At 39.5% G+C, this 16,455-nt stretch overlaps 1 protein-coding gene across 5 annotated transcripts in view; it reads left to right on the forward strand.

Annotated features, from left to right (window-relative positions):
* DAAM1 (dishevelled associated activator of morphogenesis 1) overlaps window positions 1-16,455 on the forward strand; it is a 191,639-nt gene that overhangs the window by 131,859 nt on the left and 43,325 nt on the right. For all 5 annotated transcript variants that reach the window (XR_009496029.1, XM_059890352.1, XM_005211965.5 and 2 more), the window contains 9 exon segments: window positions 2,478-2,549; window positions 8,060-8,154; window positions 10,094-10,427; window positions 11,489-11,599; window positions 11,720-11,823; window positions 12,974-13,040; window positions 13,262-13,379; window positions 14,020-14,158; window positions 14,448-14,506. Coding sequence is in view for 4 of the 5 variants with exons in the window: in XM_059890352.1 (XP_059746335.1) it covers window positions 2,478-2,549; window positions 8,060-8,154; window positions 10,094-10,427; window positions 11,489-11,599; window positions 11,720-11,823; window positions 12,974-13,040; window positions 13,262-13,379; window positions 14,020-14,158; window positions 14,448-14,506 (1,099 nt within the window). In the remaining variant the exon portion in view is untranslated.

Genomic DNA, 16,455 nt, shown 5'->3' on the forward strand with positions numbered 1-16,455 from the left:
TTTGTACAGGCTTGTGTATTTTTCCATTTGTTTCTCTAGAACAAGTATATAGAACCAAAACAGATGGCCCAAAGAATAATATGTGTTAGAGGTTGGTAATGCATAGAACTCAGTTTCCTTCCAAGAATATTATACAAGTTACCCTTCCATCAGTGATCCCTTTCATGGACTTCTTAGGAGAAAGTCTCCCCCTTGGCAAGTCTTCACGTCCAGTGCTCTTTAGGGGACCTCCGAGAAAAATTAAATTCAGCTCCTTCTGGCCTGTGTCTCTGTATCACTGGAGACTCCAGCAGCCACACAAAGGAGGGGGAGATTTGGTTCACAGGTACGAGTTTGTCTTGGCTACTGTAGCGCACACACGTCTGTAGAGCACCAGGGAATCACACGGGGAAACTGAAGATGCATTGCTAAAATGAAGGACCCTGAGGATCACTATATCCCTGCTGGGGATATAGTGATAACACTTTGTATTTTTACGAGAAACTTCCACATACGTTAGCTCATTTGATTTTCTCAGCACTGAGGCATGTAAAATAAAATGAAGCTTTCTTCCCCTAATTTTGACTGCAGAATCTAGATCTACTCTTAATCCATTACAATTATTTTAAAAGCATTTTCAAAGTATAGAGAGTTTTCTCTGTGTATTAATCTTAAGCTTCTAAAATGATCTCTCTCCTGAAACCATGAATGTTAAACTTACAACAGTCTGTCATGGGACCCCAGACATGGGACGTGATTTTGTTGTAGTTTTGGAAATTTGCCCTAGTTTGAGGCAATAGAAAGATCTGGCGCCTTCTATTTCATTTTATAGGTTCAAATACCATTGAATATCACTGTGGGTTTTGGCTTGCTGAATACCTTGGTAGCAGTAGGGTTTTGCTAACTTTAATACATAATTTTAAGAGGAGAGAAGGGTTCAGCATTTATACTCCCATTGTAGCTATTTTATTAACATGTTAAATAATAATCAGGGGCTGTTCTAAAAGCTCATCAAATTTCCTTAGCTTTTAAAAGCCATGAAAGTGAAATCCAGTCCAACTTCAAAGCCTCTGCTATAGCCTTTGTCCCCATCATCTGGCTTGTTCAATCTCCAGATGAAATTCATGCAAGTCCCTGAGTTTGGATATCAGTTACTACCAGCCTTTAAGGCACTGTGAGCAACAGTTACTTTGCCCCCTTCTTGTGACTACTTAAAGAAGAGTTTTGAAATTGTTTCTTTTATCTCACCAGAGTAGACCTGCCTAGAAAGATTTGTTTAGAGAAAGTTTGTTTCTTTTAAGTAAAGTATAGGACTGAAATGAATAGCCCTACCTTGAAGCCATTATTCCAAGGATGGGGATCCAGGCACAGTAAGTAGTAGTAGCTACTTCATTGTCCAGTACAGCTCTGTGTGCCTAGACCAGCACTTCTCCATGGAAACAAGAGGTATCAAGTGTACTAAGGTGCTCTCTGAATGTGAAGCTAGTGAAGAGCTGGAATTTTCCCCTTCAGGTTTGTTCTGTCACACAAATGACTTAGACCCATACAGGTTTGCATGGAAATCTCTCACCACAAGGCCATCTTCAAGTGGACTTGAGGCTCTGAGGGGACAGAGGCCACAGTCACCTGATTTGGGGGGAAGGTGTGGGCTCAGGCTGACAAAGATCTTCTATCCACGGAAGCCCTAGGGACTCTGGTGCTGACTTCAAGTCACCCTGGTTTGTAAGATGCAGCGATTTAGGAATCGGTTCCTGAATTCCTTGGGTTTCAGTTCTCTTCAGCTCAGATATTTTCTTCCATTACATTTTCTCAAACTCACAAGCTGTCACGGCATAAGGGCTGGACCTGGGACTGATGTGTGTTCATTTTGTTGTCTTTCATCCAATGTTGGGCTTTATTTTACCTCCTCATCTAAAACAATACCTAGTTTTGGTCACATCAAATGAGACCCTTCTTCAAAATATTTACTGTCTGCTGGAGCCTGAATAAACCAACTGCAAAAGTCTAGTTAACAACTGGCCAAATCCCATGGTCATTTTTAAAGACAGCTTCCCCTCTTTTGTGAGTTTCATCCAGACATGTAATCTGGCAGTAGTGTCTTTAGCGCCACACAGAACCTAGAGGTCCTTTGTGCTTGCAACAAACACAGTCAGTCTCCTTCCCAATGTTACTGCTCCCCTGAAGGAAAACAGCATCATCTTAACTGCATGTGGCTAAGTTCTCATTTCATCTCCCCTTGCTCCCTGGTTCAGAAAACGTGCCTTTGTCACACCTAATTCTGACTTCAGCACTATCTGTGGAGATTGGATCAGGAGTACCACCCTGGTCAAAGGGACATTCTGGTGATCTAAAGCCAACTTTTAAAAGACAAATATCTTACATCTCCATGTCTTCTAATGGTTTGTGTGGGCCATTGTCTAGAGGCTCTGGAAGTCAGATGTTTTTGTGACCATTGTGTATATCTGGTGGTATATCACTTTTTTTTTCTGTCTCTTTAGGACCAGGAAGAAAACAAGGGCGCAACAAGTTGGCCTGAGTTCTACATTGATCAGCTCAATTCCATGGCTGCTGTAGGTATCCTTTCTGTTCTCTGATGCAGTTTACAATGCAAGTTTAGTACAAAGCATGCAGTTGCATAATAAATTCACTTAAGTAAGAACTACCAAATATCATTATCTCTCCAGAGTCCATTCCAAATGTTCAGTGTTGCGGGAGAAACGGGAGGCAGGAGTGATACTTGGCAAAATGATTATTTTTCAGTATGTTTTACGTAAAATCAGCACATACTAAAATATAAGTGAGTTTAATGTTACTGGAGGAAATGTAATCATAAATCTGGCTTCTGTTCAGCTTTAACTTGCAACTGGTCTTATCAGTCATGTGGAACTTGGATAGGGCAACACCATTCTAAATGCTAATACCATTTAGAAATAGTACAATGAAACTATCCCTTCACTGTTCTCTCCCCCCCCCCTTTTTTTTTTAAAAACTGAGGGCTTTCTTGGGTTCTTGGTCTTATAGGGTACCGAAATATTCTTTTACTCATATAAATAATACAAAAAAAAGTTCCTGAAATAGGTGGTTTAATGAAAAGGCTTAATAGTAATAATGCTGAAATGTCCTTGGGAAATCTTTGGTAGGTGGATTTTTGATTTAGTAATTGCTAAAAAGGTGTTCTCAATGTCTAAAATGTACATTCCAGTCACATGGATATCTCTGCAGTGTCAAAGTTTTGAGCTGCTTGAGGGATCCAGCAAAGATACACAGCAGAAAGCACATCATCAGCATTTGAGTCTTAATAGCTTAAATCTTGTCCATGTTGATAAAAGTTGGAGGTTTCCCAGCAGAGCAGTCTTTGCTTCCGTGGGCACACTTCTGATTTTAAGAGTGTATCTGTCAGGTTCAACTTTGAGTTTACTCCATTCGAGCAGCTGACAACTTCCATGGTATTCTCTCTACCTCTCCCTTTCCTCCTGTCCCCAGGGTCCTTGGGGAGAATTCACTTCTTATCATTTAGAGCAAACATTCTAGATTGTCTAATATTTTGCTGCTGCTAAAAAAGTTAAAAACTGACTAGAATATGTGAATCATTCACACTTCTGCTAAACTTTCAGAGGCCTTGACTTTTCGTAACTTCCTCTTTTCTAGCTTTTCCTTTGATGAGGCTTCTTCTGCTGTCACACCATGAATAGAATAAACAGCCTGGCACATGTGAACAGAGCTGTATAAATTATAGAAGAAACTGCATAAGCTTTTTGCCCCAAGGGTTTCTCTAAAAGCACAGCAGAAAAGAACAGAAAGTAACCACCAAATCCTTCTACCAGGCATCCGACACAATGATGAGAAAAGAGTGATCTCAGCACTCATATGAATGTGTTAACAGAACATGAGGCTTGTGAGGGCCTTCGGGGATTTTCTCTCCATCCGCCTGAGCAATAATAATACAGAGCCATTTGCATTTCCTGCACGTAAAGGTTATTTCTGAAATCTTGTTCTTGGCTGTTAGGGGAAAAAAAGAGCTGTCAGGCAGGCTGTCTCTCTTTCTAATTAAGTCAGCCTTATTTGATGTCTAACATGGAAAGTTGTTCCTTTGTTAATGTATTCACTTCTATGAGTGGAGAAGTACGAAATAACTGGGTTTTTTCCTTTCTTCAAATTTTAGGGCAGTTTGGTTAATCCGTCCTTTAGTGACTTACTCCACGCCTTGTCTGCAGTTGGCCTGGCTTATTTCCTGTACTAGAAGGTCCCCAATGTGCCAGTTTGTAGCACTTCTTCAAGGGCCTCCCTTTTCCTTCATCCAGATCCTTGGACTACCTTTTGCTACATTCACACATCATCTACATTTCAATTATACTTGCTTCCTAGTCTAAAGCCCTCTCCGAGAGTATCTCCAGGCCCTTAAATGTTAGTGACTTTGCTCTTCTTTATGGACACGAGTGTGAGCAAACTCTGGGAGACAGTGAAGGACAGAGGAGCCTGGCAGGCTCCATGGGGGGTTGCAAAGAGTTGGACTTAGCAACTAAACAACGACAAATGCATTAAACACCTAGCAAAGCTTTCTTCTGCTCCTTGAAGAACAAAGCTAGCATCTTTTCAGGGTTAAGGGTAAAGGCATTATAACAATTGATGAAATAATCAGGCCTTAACACTTCTGCATCTATAAAGGAGCAAGGAGGTCTGATGAGACCAGAAACCCTTTGCTGAGTTTTCAAACCCTATTAAGTGGCCACCACCTCCTTAAAGGTCTTGCTAACCTCTCTGGAGAATTCCTCACAACGGAAATTCTGAGACATCATCTCTGGGGACTTGGAAAGGCACATGACTCCTCCTGGTCCTTTCCTGGCTTGGCAGCTAAGCTCTCTGGCTCTGCTTTGGGAATTGTTGAAGGGGTGTTTATCCACATCATCATCATCCATTGTCTTCAGCACCAGTAGCGGCTGCTGCTATTTAGCGTGCGCCATGTGACAGGCAGACTAACAGGCACTTTACATGCTGTTTTAAATCCTTACAAGCACCTTCTGCTCTAAGTGCTACTTATAGATAAGGAGTCTGAGACTCAGAAAGGTTACCTTGCCCAAGGTCATCTCATTTGGAAGTGGTAGATCGGGAATTTAAGCCTATCAGTCAAGCCTATCAGCTCAAAGACTCCTTTCCAGCTTGCCTCTCACTAACTAGGTTTTTAAAATCCTTTATCACTGTGGAAATCCCACCCACACCCCACCTCCCAGCTTTTCTGAGGTGGGACAGGCATCTGCAGAGTCTGATAAACAGTCCAGGTTGAGAACCGCAACACTTACTGGTCTGTGAAGCCCTCTGTGGAACAAGTGCAGTTACTTTATGGAAGCCTCGTAACAAGAATTCTTTGTTCTTTAAAGGACCCCTGAGTGATCTGTTGGCTTTTAAAGAGTGAAAAACAGTTTAATAAAAGGAGAGCGTGTTCCAGAAGGGCCTGGACTTTCTTGGTGTGTGGCTTCTGTGTGCACTCTCAGGGAGCAAGGATGTGAGGTGATGAAGTTCTGTGTGCTTAGCGGGTTGCCTTATTGATTTCACACCAGTGAAACGTTTCAAAAAGAAGCTTACTTCCAGACTTTCCCAGCCAGGGATGGTTTCTATGCCTGGTTTGTACATCTTTCTCCTCCCTGCATGTCCCAGTGTAAACCTCAGCAGCTTTGACCGGAGGAGCCTCTGCTAGGACGCACTCTGTCCTTTGCCTGCCCCTCAAATGAGCAGAGATTTAGTAAGTGGTTAGCGCAGCCACGGAGGCCACCAGAGCCCTGTCCAGTGCATGCCAAGGTGCATCCTGGCTGTTTGGCGTAGCAGTCATCTTAGGAAATGTAAGCATATCCCCCTTTTCTATGAAAACTGCAAATTTAGACTTCTCCGTAAATGTGAAGCTTGAAAACTTGAGACTTCATATAAATTATTTTATTTTGAAAAGTCACTTTAGAATATCAGGTTCATCTACATAGAATCGATTTTCTCAATACAATAAACAATCTTAGATTCAATTCTAATTGTACTGTGCACAGAAAAGAGGATAATGTCTTCTGTTTTGAGAGGAAAGTAATAGTTCTTATATTGGGAAAGGAAATTCTAATTTAAATTTCTTTTCATAAAACTCCCAACTCCTCTAGGGAGAGACTTAATGTAGTCTGCCTTTATTTGGAGGTTCCCCCTTCCCCAAGATTGTTAAAAGGATAAATATGTGCATCTTTATTTGGTATTAATGAACCACAATAAGAAAGGTATGTAGTCTTTAATTTGGGAGGTTTGGGTGACTAAGCTTAGGAACAAGAAATAATGTTCATAAAAGTCTTGATCCTGGACTGCAGATTCAAAGTGATTGCTTGAGAGTCTAAACAAATTCAGCTGTGCCACAGGAGATTAAACGTACTTGGCTAGATTTGTGCTAAATTTTCCAGGATATGGGTCTCACAGAGCCATGAAGAAATTCATTGGCTATTTGCACACATAGCCTCTTCCCCTGCCATCCTCTGGTGACAGCTGTCAGGGCACATCTCTAACAAGAGGACAGCTTTAGCAGAAATAATTCAAGTATACAAAACAAGACTTTACTGATTTTTATTTCAGTTGCTATGAATGATACTGATATATGTTTGCTTTGAGCTTTACCCTCCTAAGTGTGAAGTCAAATTTAGGTTTTAGTTAACATTTAGTTACTTAATGCTTGTACTGTTAACGTGAAAAAATTAAGTAAAGTCACCCCTTGATGATGTGTGGTCCTGAAAGAAAGGGAGAGACTGTACCATTGAGACATATGAATAAGAGCCAAATGTTTTCTTCAATATCCCAGTCTGTTTCCCAACCACACATTTTATCAGAATAGGTAACAGGTAAAAACACTGAGACTGGACAAGCACATGTTAAAAGTAGGAAGAAGGCAAGGGACCTGTGGTTCTGTGGGTAGAGGCACCTAGGACCTTAAGCCTTGGGATACTTTTAGTACCAGGCTTCCCTGGTGGCTCAGTGATAAAGAATTCACCTGCCAATGCAGAAGATGCGGGTTTTATACCTGGGTCAGGAAGATCCCCTGGAGGAGGAAATGGCAACTCACTCCAGTATTCTTGCCTGGTGAATTCCATAGACAGAGGAGTCTTCTGGGCTACAGTCCATAGGGTTGCAAAGAATTGAACACCACTTAGTGACTCAACAACAACAACTTTTAGTACACGTAGGTGACCATGAGGTAAAAGGAATGAAAACAACTTTTTACAAGTCTGTGAATCTTACTAGCTTTCATGACTTTGTGATATCAACCGAGATCTGCTTCCTAGGGCCTTCTTTTTTGAAGTGAGGTCTGTAGACTGCAGCATCAGCTCCGTAAGGAGCTCAGTATCTTTGGCTTCACCTCAGATATACCAAATCAGGACCCGCATTTAGCTTCCCCAGGAAATGTGTATCCTTGTTAAAGTTTGAAAAGTACTGCTCTAGTCCTGGGTAGGAAGAGAACACACACTCTCTCTCTCTATACCCTGATTTCCAAATGATGCTGAATCATTTCTAAAACTTAAGCATTTACTCTGAAGGAATTGTCTATCTTTGTGTCAAGTCGAATTTAATCATTCTTCTTAAAAATAATTTGATGTAACAGAAAGTGTAAAAGATTACACTTTTTGGCTGAGGAATGAGAGAGATAGCATGGGAAGATTGCTGCCTGCTTCTGTTTGATAGTATGATAATATTATCTCATTGTCAGAATGTTATATTTAACTACAAGTCTAATCTTTCTATCAAGTATAAATAGTAATATCTTCATCAGAGTGTAGTTATAGAATAGTTAGTTATATAAGTGTTTGGAAAGCTTAATCTCTACTAAGATTTCTCAACACTTTCTTAAAACTTTATTTAAATTCAAAAGAACTAACTTGGAGTAGAATGAATTTGTGGAATTCTTGGTGCTTTTGCTCTACACACTGGCTTATAGTAAATCTCAGTCATAGTCTCATTTGATTGTTTGTATTAAAAGTGATAGTAGCATGTACTCTGGGGGCTTGTTTTGCTTGTGCCATAATTAAAACATATAATTTAAAGAAGTTACTTTATAATTTTCTTTGCATAGAGAAAATCTCTCCTGGCTTTAGAGAAAGAAGAGGAGGAAGAGAGAAGTAAAACTATAGAGAGTTTGAAGACAGCACTAAGGACGAAACCAATGAGGTAATGTTTTGCTAGGCAGCATGTACTGCTTGTCTCTTTTTCTTCTTTTCTACTTTCTTCCTCTTTTCTTTTTTCCCTTCCTTTTTCTTAATTTTTCTGCAATAGCCAAACTTTTGGGGTAGTCTTAAAATAAAAACATGTAATTAAACCATGGATGAAAGACCTTACATATTGAACATTCACTAAATTATTTTTCTTCAATTAAAAAAGATGTAGACAGGCATGAAGATGGCTAAAGTTAAAAATGGCAGACTAACAAGTGTTGGTACAGATGTGGAGAAATTGTAACCCTCATTCATTGATGGTGGGAATATAAAATGGTGCAACCACTTTAGAAAACAGCTAGACAGTTCCTTAGAATATTAAACGTTACGTTGCCATATGAACCAAACAGTGTTGCACCTTCTTGATATATAGCCAAGGGAAGTGAAAATATGTCCCCTAAAACCTTATATGTGAATTTCAGCATTATATATAATAGCCAGAAATGGAAGCTATCCAAATTCTATCAACTGATGAATTCATAAGTAAAATGTGATATATCTATATAATGGAATACTTTTCAGCCATAAAAAGTAGTGGAGTACTGATGCATGCTACAACATGGATGGGCCTTGAAAATATTTATGCAAAGTGAAAGAAGCCAGACACAAAGGGCCACATATTGTATGATTCCGTTTATATGAAATATCCCCAAAAGGCCAATCCATAGAGACAAAAAGATAAGTGGTTGCCTGGGGTTAGAAAGAGAGGGAAATGTTCTTCTAGGGTTGATTAGGAAGGGATAATGGTTTTCTTGGGGTAATTAAAATGTTTGAAAATCAGATAGTGACCATGGTTGTACAACCCTGTGAATATATTAAAAATCACTGAATTATAATTTTGAAAGTATGGATTTTATGGCATGTGAGTTATTGCTCAGTAAAACTGTTATAAAAGAGGGATTATCATCTACTGTATGCCTCCCACACCTTTATTAACACCTTTAAGGTTTGGTAGGATATGGGGTGCTTACAGGTGCATTTCATTAGAACAAGATCTAGCTTGGCTAGATCTTGGTCACATGGTTGGATGAAATGACTGGAAAATAAAGATTCCCTATATTTGACTATAAAATGATAAGAAAAATCTTCTGATTTCTCAAAAATTATATACAGTTGTATGACAGAAGTTTTCTAGCCTATTCTAACTGTTTTCCTCTGTATATGTGTTCCAAATTCTGAGATGTTAGTGGATGCCCAAGGCTAAATAAGTTTGGAAATTTCTGGAGTAATCTAGGTTTTGTTACTTTGAACTTTTCAAAAGGCTTAACCTGCAGATGTACCTTGTGAATTATTCTCATTGATTGACTTTAAAAATATTAGTATATAGTAATCAAGTATTGCTTTTATTTGTTTTATATATTGGGATTCCATATAACATGTCATACTAAAGGAGGGCTTTGCTATGAAACCTTAGGAAAATAGACTATCATTTGGCAAGTAAATACCCTGGAGTTTAGGGATGCTTTTTGATTTTCATTGGTGTGGGGCATGCTTGAGTCAGTGGTCAACACTTAAACGTGCCTGGAGACTGGATGCTATCCTAACACAGGATCAGCAGATGACTTTAACCTAAGGCAGATATCTGAGTGTCTTCTTGTTCCTCGTTTCCTATGGTTATAAGGTCTGTTAATTGGTTGTTTATATCAACTAAGATCTTTTCTAACTCAAATGGAGATTTTTTTTCACACTTCTGGTTAGACCTGACCATTGGGTCTATGCCAAGGAAGAGGCCTCCAATTAAGAAGACTTCATCAATGTAAGCCTTCTGTTACTTTAGGAACTGCATCTTCTTACTTTCTCCTGACCACCACCCCCCTAAACTTTTCTCTTAAGGGCTATTAAAGAATTCCAAAGAGACTTAGGTCTGATGCACTTTAACCCTCTTCTCATGATAGGTTTGTAACCAGATTCATTGACTTGGATGGCCTGTCATGTATTCTCAACTTTCTAAAGACCATGGACTACGAGACCTCAGAGTCTCGAATACATACCTCTCTCATTGGATGTATAAAGGCGCTAATGAACAACTCTCAAGGTCGGGCTCATGTCCTGGCTCATTCTGAGAGTATTAATGTTATTGCTCAGAGTCTGAGCACAGAGAACATTAAGACGAAGGTGGCCGTGCTGGAAATCTTGGGCGCTGTGTGCCTGGTTCCCGGGGGCCACAAGAAGGTTCTGCAGGCCATGCTGCACTACCAGAAGTATGCCAGCGAGAGAACCCGCTTTCAGGTGGGTGCTGCCATGCCACATCTTCATTCCTGCCTCATGACAGGTGCCTTTCCTGGCCTATGGGTGGTGGTGGTGGGGAGGGTGCCTAACTTGAAATCTCCCCCTGTGGTGAGCATTCATATGTGGCTTCAAATATTTCCTTCCTCTTGGATAAAGAGTAGAATATTCTTTCTGTAGTTGGTCATATGGGGTTGTGGATTTCCAGTAGTCCTCCCCTCTTACCTGCAGTTTTGCTTTCCACAGTGCTAATGACCCGTGATCAACTGCTGTTTCAAAGTATTAAATGGAAACGTCTAGAAATAAACAATTCATAAGTTTTAAATTGTGCAGCTGTTGTGAGTAATGTGATGAAATCTCATGCCATCCTGCTCCGTCCCTTCCAGGATGTGAATCATCCCTTTGTCTAGAATACCCACAATTTATACACCACCCAGCTGGTAATGGAGGAAAAAAACAAAGTCTATATAGGAGAATATATAGGGTTCAGTACTACCCACAGCTTCAGACATCTACTGGGGATGTTAGAACACATCCCTTGTGGAGAAGGGAAGACTGTTGCACTGAATTTAAAAATGTAGCCCTCCCTCCTTTCTACACATTATATAATACACTTTTCAGTCCACTAAATGGGTGTTCTCTGAAAATTTTACAGATTGCCAGTCTTGATTTAGGATCAATATAAACAGTGAAATTATGTCACCACGTTTTTTATACTCAGAAAAAGCAAGTTAAATTAACGAAGCATAACCTTTTGTGTTAATACTTTGTACACATGTATGTATAAACATATATGATGTAAGAATTTTGAAAGTAGAGTTTTTAGGACTAATCTTAAGGGAAAAAGGTAGCTTTCTATGGATCAATGTAATTTTGACTCAACACAAGGTTTTAAAAATTAACTTCTGAGTATTAAAAAATTAAAATGAGTGTAAGGTAGTAACTATTCAGTCCTTTGTTTTCTTTTTTTTTTTTTTTTTTAAATTTTATTTTATTTTTAAACTTTACATAATTGTATTAGTTTTGCCAAACATCAAAGTGAATCCAATTTGTATCCTTGGTAGACGTTAATTAATGACTTGGACAAGAGCACGGGGCGGTATCGAGATGAAGTGAGTCTTAAGACTGCCATCATGTCCTTCATTAATGCAGTGCTAAGCCAAGGCGCAGGAGTGGTAAGAGCCTTCTGTGTCACACACACTCTAAAACATATTATTAAAGAACAATTAAAAAATACTTACAAGTATGTTCTCTAAAGAGCTTAAAAATGTATTCCATCACCCTTCTACTTTCAGGAAAGTTTGGACTTTAGACTTCATCTTCGCTATGAATTTCTGATGTTGGGAATTCAGCCTGTAATAGATAAATTAAGGGAACATGAAAATTCAACATTAGATAGGTAAGTCACACTGTTACGACAGGAGATAGCTCATGTGTTTTCCATGTGTGTAGTGCCAGTCTGAACTACTTGTGACCTAAGGAACTTGTACCAGAATGTTAGACCAGGTAATGATGTTTTTATTAGTAAGACTTCCTGCATGAAAGAAGCAGCAGATTGTGTAGAGAACTTAGTGTAGGTTTTGAGATTAAACAGGAATCCATATCCTAGTGCTGCTGCCTACTTGCTATGTGTTCTGATCCAGTTACTCAATTTTTGTGAACCTTACTGTTTCTATACCTGAAGAAATATGATGATGATGACACTATCTTTAAGGGCTCTTATGAAATGTTACTGTAAAACATGTGGAATCACATGGCATCTTTGATAGATATTCTGTGAATGTTAATATCCACTTCCCTGTTCCTTTGCTTGTCTGCAAATTTTACAATTTCTAACATAACCTACAAGTTTTCAGATCTTTCCTTCTACCACTCTTCTCCCTCATTCATGCACGCCACCATGCTTCTTTTCTTAATAGTCTATGATCATGTAGACTTGCCACAGGGCATTTGCACCTGCTGTTTCCTCAGCATTAAAAGATTGTCCCACAGATGTCCAAATTGCTTGTTCCTGCGCAGCGAGATCTTGCCCAGTCGCTGTGTTCACATTCTTTACCTTACCGCACCTCCATCATTCTCTACTCCCTTTACCTGCATGTATTTGTCTCCATAGAACTAATCATTCCCAGTATCAGTAGTTAGGGGCTCAGTAAATATTTGTATGAATAAGTAAAAGGCATGACCATTGCTTTGTAATCTTTAATTCAGTGGTCAAGCAAGTTACTTATATGGACTTATTTTTCCATGAAGAGATTCTGTGAGTAGAATCTGGATTTGGTTGCTTTTGGATTGTAAACTTTTATGAATTGTCTTCTACGTGCCAGGCCTCCTAGGCTTTTAGATTTGTCTCTTGTAATGATCTCATTTCAGATAAATGGTGTCTTTTTTCCTTAGCACATAGTTAAGGGAAGGCATTTTAATTCTGTTGTGATACTTCTTTTAGAGATATCTCTGAAATTTTAGGAAAGGTCTTAGTATTTATGTCCTGATTCCTATGTGCCTGTGTTTATAGGATGTTCTACTTTTAATAAATTGTCTTTGTCTTTCAGGCATTTAGATTTTTTTGAAATGCTCCGAAATGAAGATGAGCTAGAATTTGCCAAAAGATTTGAACTGGTACGTATACTTACAATTATTCTGTTTTGACTCGGCAGCTCACAAATTTCCCTGTTGTAATGTGTGTCATAGAGTTGTGTAATGTAAGAGCAAAATCACATTTCTGTTTTGCTACCTAAGTGGCAGGATTAGGTTCTATTTACCTTGGATTTGCTTACCTTACCTTGTAGGAATTGAAGAACTTGAATGCTTGATTTAGATTTCTTTTCTATATGAAACAGGTTCACATAGACACAAAAAGTGCTACTCAGATGTTTGAGCTGACCAGGAAGAGGCTCACCCACAGTGAAGCTTACCCTCACTTCATGTCCATCTTGCACCACTGCCTCCAAATGCCTTGTGAGTGTTTGTGATTTACATGTGTTTGTGAATGTTGGGACATCATTCAGAGGTCTCTGTCATCTGAACAGTGTGGCTTAGGTTGGGTGCACACCAGGGATTCCAAACCTCGGTTTTGTGACAGCCCAGTGTGTCTGCGGGCTTCCCTGGTGGCTCAGTGGTAAAGAACTGGCCTACCGATGCAGGAGACACGGGTTCCATCCCTGGATCAAAAGATCCCCTGGAGAAGGAAATGGCAACCCATTCCAGTATTCTTGCCTGGGAAATCTCATGGGCAGAGGAGCCTGGTGGGCTACAGTCCATGCAGTTTCAGAGTCAGACATGACTTAGTGACTAAACAACAACAGCAAAGTTGTTGCACAGTTTAAGGGGTGTTGCAAAGCTCTCAGAATAAAATGAATTATACCTTGCTTTGATTTTAAAAATAAATATATGCCTTACAACACATGTACAAGGGGATAAAAAGTACCTCTCAATCATGTAAATGATCAGTGATCATTGAGTGTCAGATTCCAGATATTTGGGAAGGGTGGTAAACATCTGTCTGGTTCTATGACTCTGGTGGGTGACCCCTGTTGAAAAATATTCATTAAAGTTTTGAAACCACTTGAAGTATTTCCACTGTTCTTTTCTTTTTTAGACAAGAGAAGTGGCAACACAGTTCAGTACTGGCTACTCCTAGACAGAATTATACAGCAAATAGTTATTCAGAATGACAAAGGTCAAGACCCTGACTCCACACCTTTGGAAAACTTTAATATCAAGAATGTCGTCAGGATGTAAGTTGCTTCTTTTTGCTGCCCTTGAGATAACAGCAACAATGTAAGACATTTGTTTTATCTTACTTCAAAATAGCAGTTGGGAGAACTAAAGTGTTCTGGAGGTCAGATATGATGAGTTCCTATATGTATACATGTAATATATATGTGTAACCTCTGGATTTAAAATGGGTCTCAAGCATGCTGAGGACTTGCTTTGTGTTAAACAATTTTTGTACCTAGAGAGCATGCATTTAGCAGTCGGTCTTTTGTGCTTTTTGTAATGAATGCTCCTTTAACTTTTATACAGGTTGGTTAATGAAAATGAAGTTAAGCAGTGGAAAGAACAAGCAGAAAAAATGAGAAAAGGTAAATGATGAGGTCCTGACAAGAAAAAAGGTGGTGTTACTGGTTATTGGACAGCTCTCCTTACTGTATATTTTAGAAATTTGCACTGATGCTTCTTATTGACATTGGTGCATAAACAGCCTTTTCCCAGCATCATGTCTTAAGGGCAGTGCCTAGTTTTTCTTGAATCAGACTATCTTAGTTGTCATGTTGAGTCCTCAATATTTTATCCTTTTATTATAATGATCTGCATTTTTTAAGCATGTGCTGTTCAGTATTCATTAATTCAGATTTTCTTAACTACCGTTCATGCCAACCTTCCTCATAACTGCTCTTTAAAGCACACTGGATTTTAAGAAATATAATAAGGGACACCCAGGGATTACCCAGAATTTTAAAAGCAAAGTTCAAGCCACTTGGTTTCAGCAGTCCAGTTCTCCAGTTGACCTTAATTTGGCACCAGTTACAAAAAGAGAAATCATGCAGAAAATCACTGACCATTGTAGACGTACATGTTATGAAATGTTAACAGGCCAGCTATTGATGAGTGTCTCAATATGTCTTTGATATCAACACTTAGCATCAAGTAACTTGGGGGTCATGCCCATCACCATGACAACAATTCACAGAATGGATGGAACTTTTCTCCTCCTTAAAAATTAGCAAGTTAAAGTTGGACCCTTTGAGAAAACAGTCATACTCCTGGCCACTACTCTTCATTATGCTGGCACACTGACTTCCTTTTCCCTATCCAAGTGATGCATTCACACCAGTGACATACAATAGCACTCGCCTCGATATTCAATGTGTTGAAAAGCTAGTCCACAAGATGCTGAAGCATTTCCTTTCCTCATATCACATTTTGTCCATTGAGCAGAAAAGCAGTCTCACCACTGGTACTGGAAAATACAGAATATGAAGTTCTATTATATTATGGGTTCCTCGTATGAATTCAGATTGGTCTTAAATAAGTGAGGTTGCACATACATTTTTATAAATTAATTCCGGAAACTGCTACAGAAAGAATAGAGACACTGGTTTACCCTAACTTGTAGGGTAAAGAGAGAGTTACACCAGAGGAGATGGTCAATGAATGAGTGATGTTTTGGGGATATACCCTGAAGACTAAGGTGTGTGAGTTGAAGAGAGTACTTAGGACATAAGCCTGGGAGTCATTCATGTAGCAGGAATGTCCTGAATGGCTGCCAGGTCAAGTGCTATACTGAGCTCTGGGTCTGAGTCTCAGACTGCCCCTGACTGCTATGTGAGTAGGCTAAGTCCTTACTCTTCCAGTCTATTTCTACAAAGTCAAGCTTGAACCTAATAGGGTTGTTATGAAGATTAAATGAAAAATACAAGGACTTTAGCATAGAGCCTGGCATTTATTACTTGCCTAATAAATGGTAGAGGGCTTCCCTGATGGCTCTGCAGTAAAGCATACAGTTGCAATGCAGGAGACCATCTACAATGCAGGAGACGTGGGTTCGATCTCTGGGTCAGGAAGATCCCCTGGAGAAGGAAATGAGAACTGACTCTAGTATTCTTGCCTGGGAAATTCCATGGACAGAGGAGCCTGGCTGTCTACTGTCCGTGGCATCTGAAGACTTGGACATGACTTAGCAATTAAACCACCACCAATAAATGGTAGAAAGTTTTGTAGGATTTAAGCAGTCGAGGTGGTGCTACAGGAAATGGCCGAGGTCAGTCAGAGGAAAGTTCCTAAGCCCTGTCCCTTATCTATAGAATAGACTCCTGGAATGGGATCTGGGGGTTCTGAAATGTTAAAGTCTCTCAAGTGGTTCTGAGGCTTGGTCAGATTTGTCAAAGGGTAGTGACGACTGAAGTGACTTAGCAGCAGCAGCAGCAGCAGTGACCAGTGATAGGAAGTCAGGTCTTAAACAGTTGTCAAAGAGGAATGAACTGGAGATAGAAGAAGGAAAGGGAGATACAGTGGGGTAGTTTTTAGATGT

Source organism: Bos taurus, chromosome 10 (genome assembly GCF_002263795.3).
Source record: "Bos taurus isolate L1 Dominette 01449 registration number 42190680 breed Hereford chromosome 10, ARS-UCD2.0, whole genome shotgun sequence".
NCBI lineage: Eukaryota > Metazoa > Chordata > Mammalia > Artiodactyla > Bovidae > Bos > Bos taurus.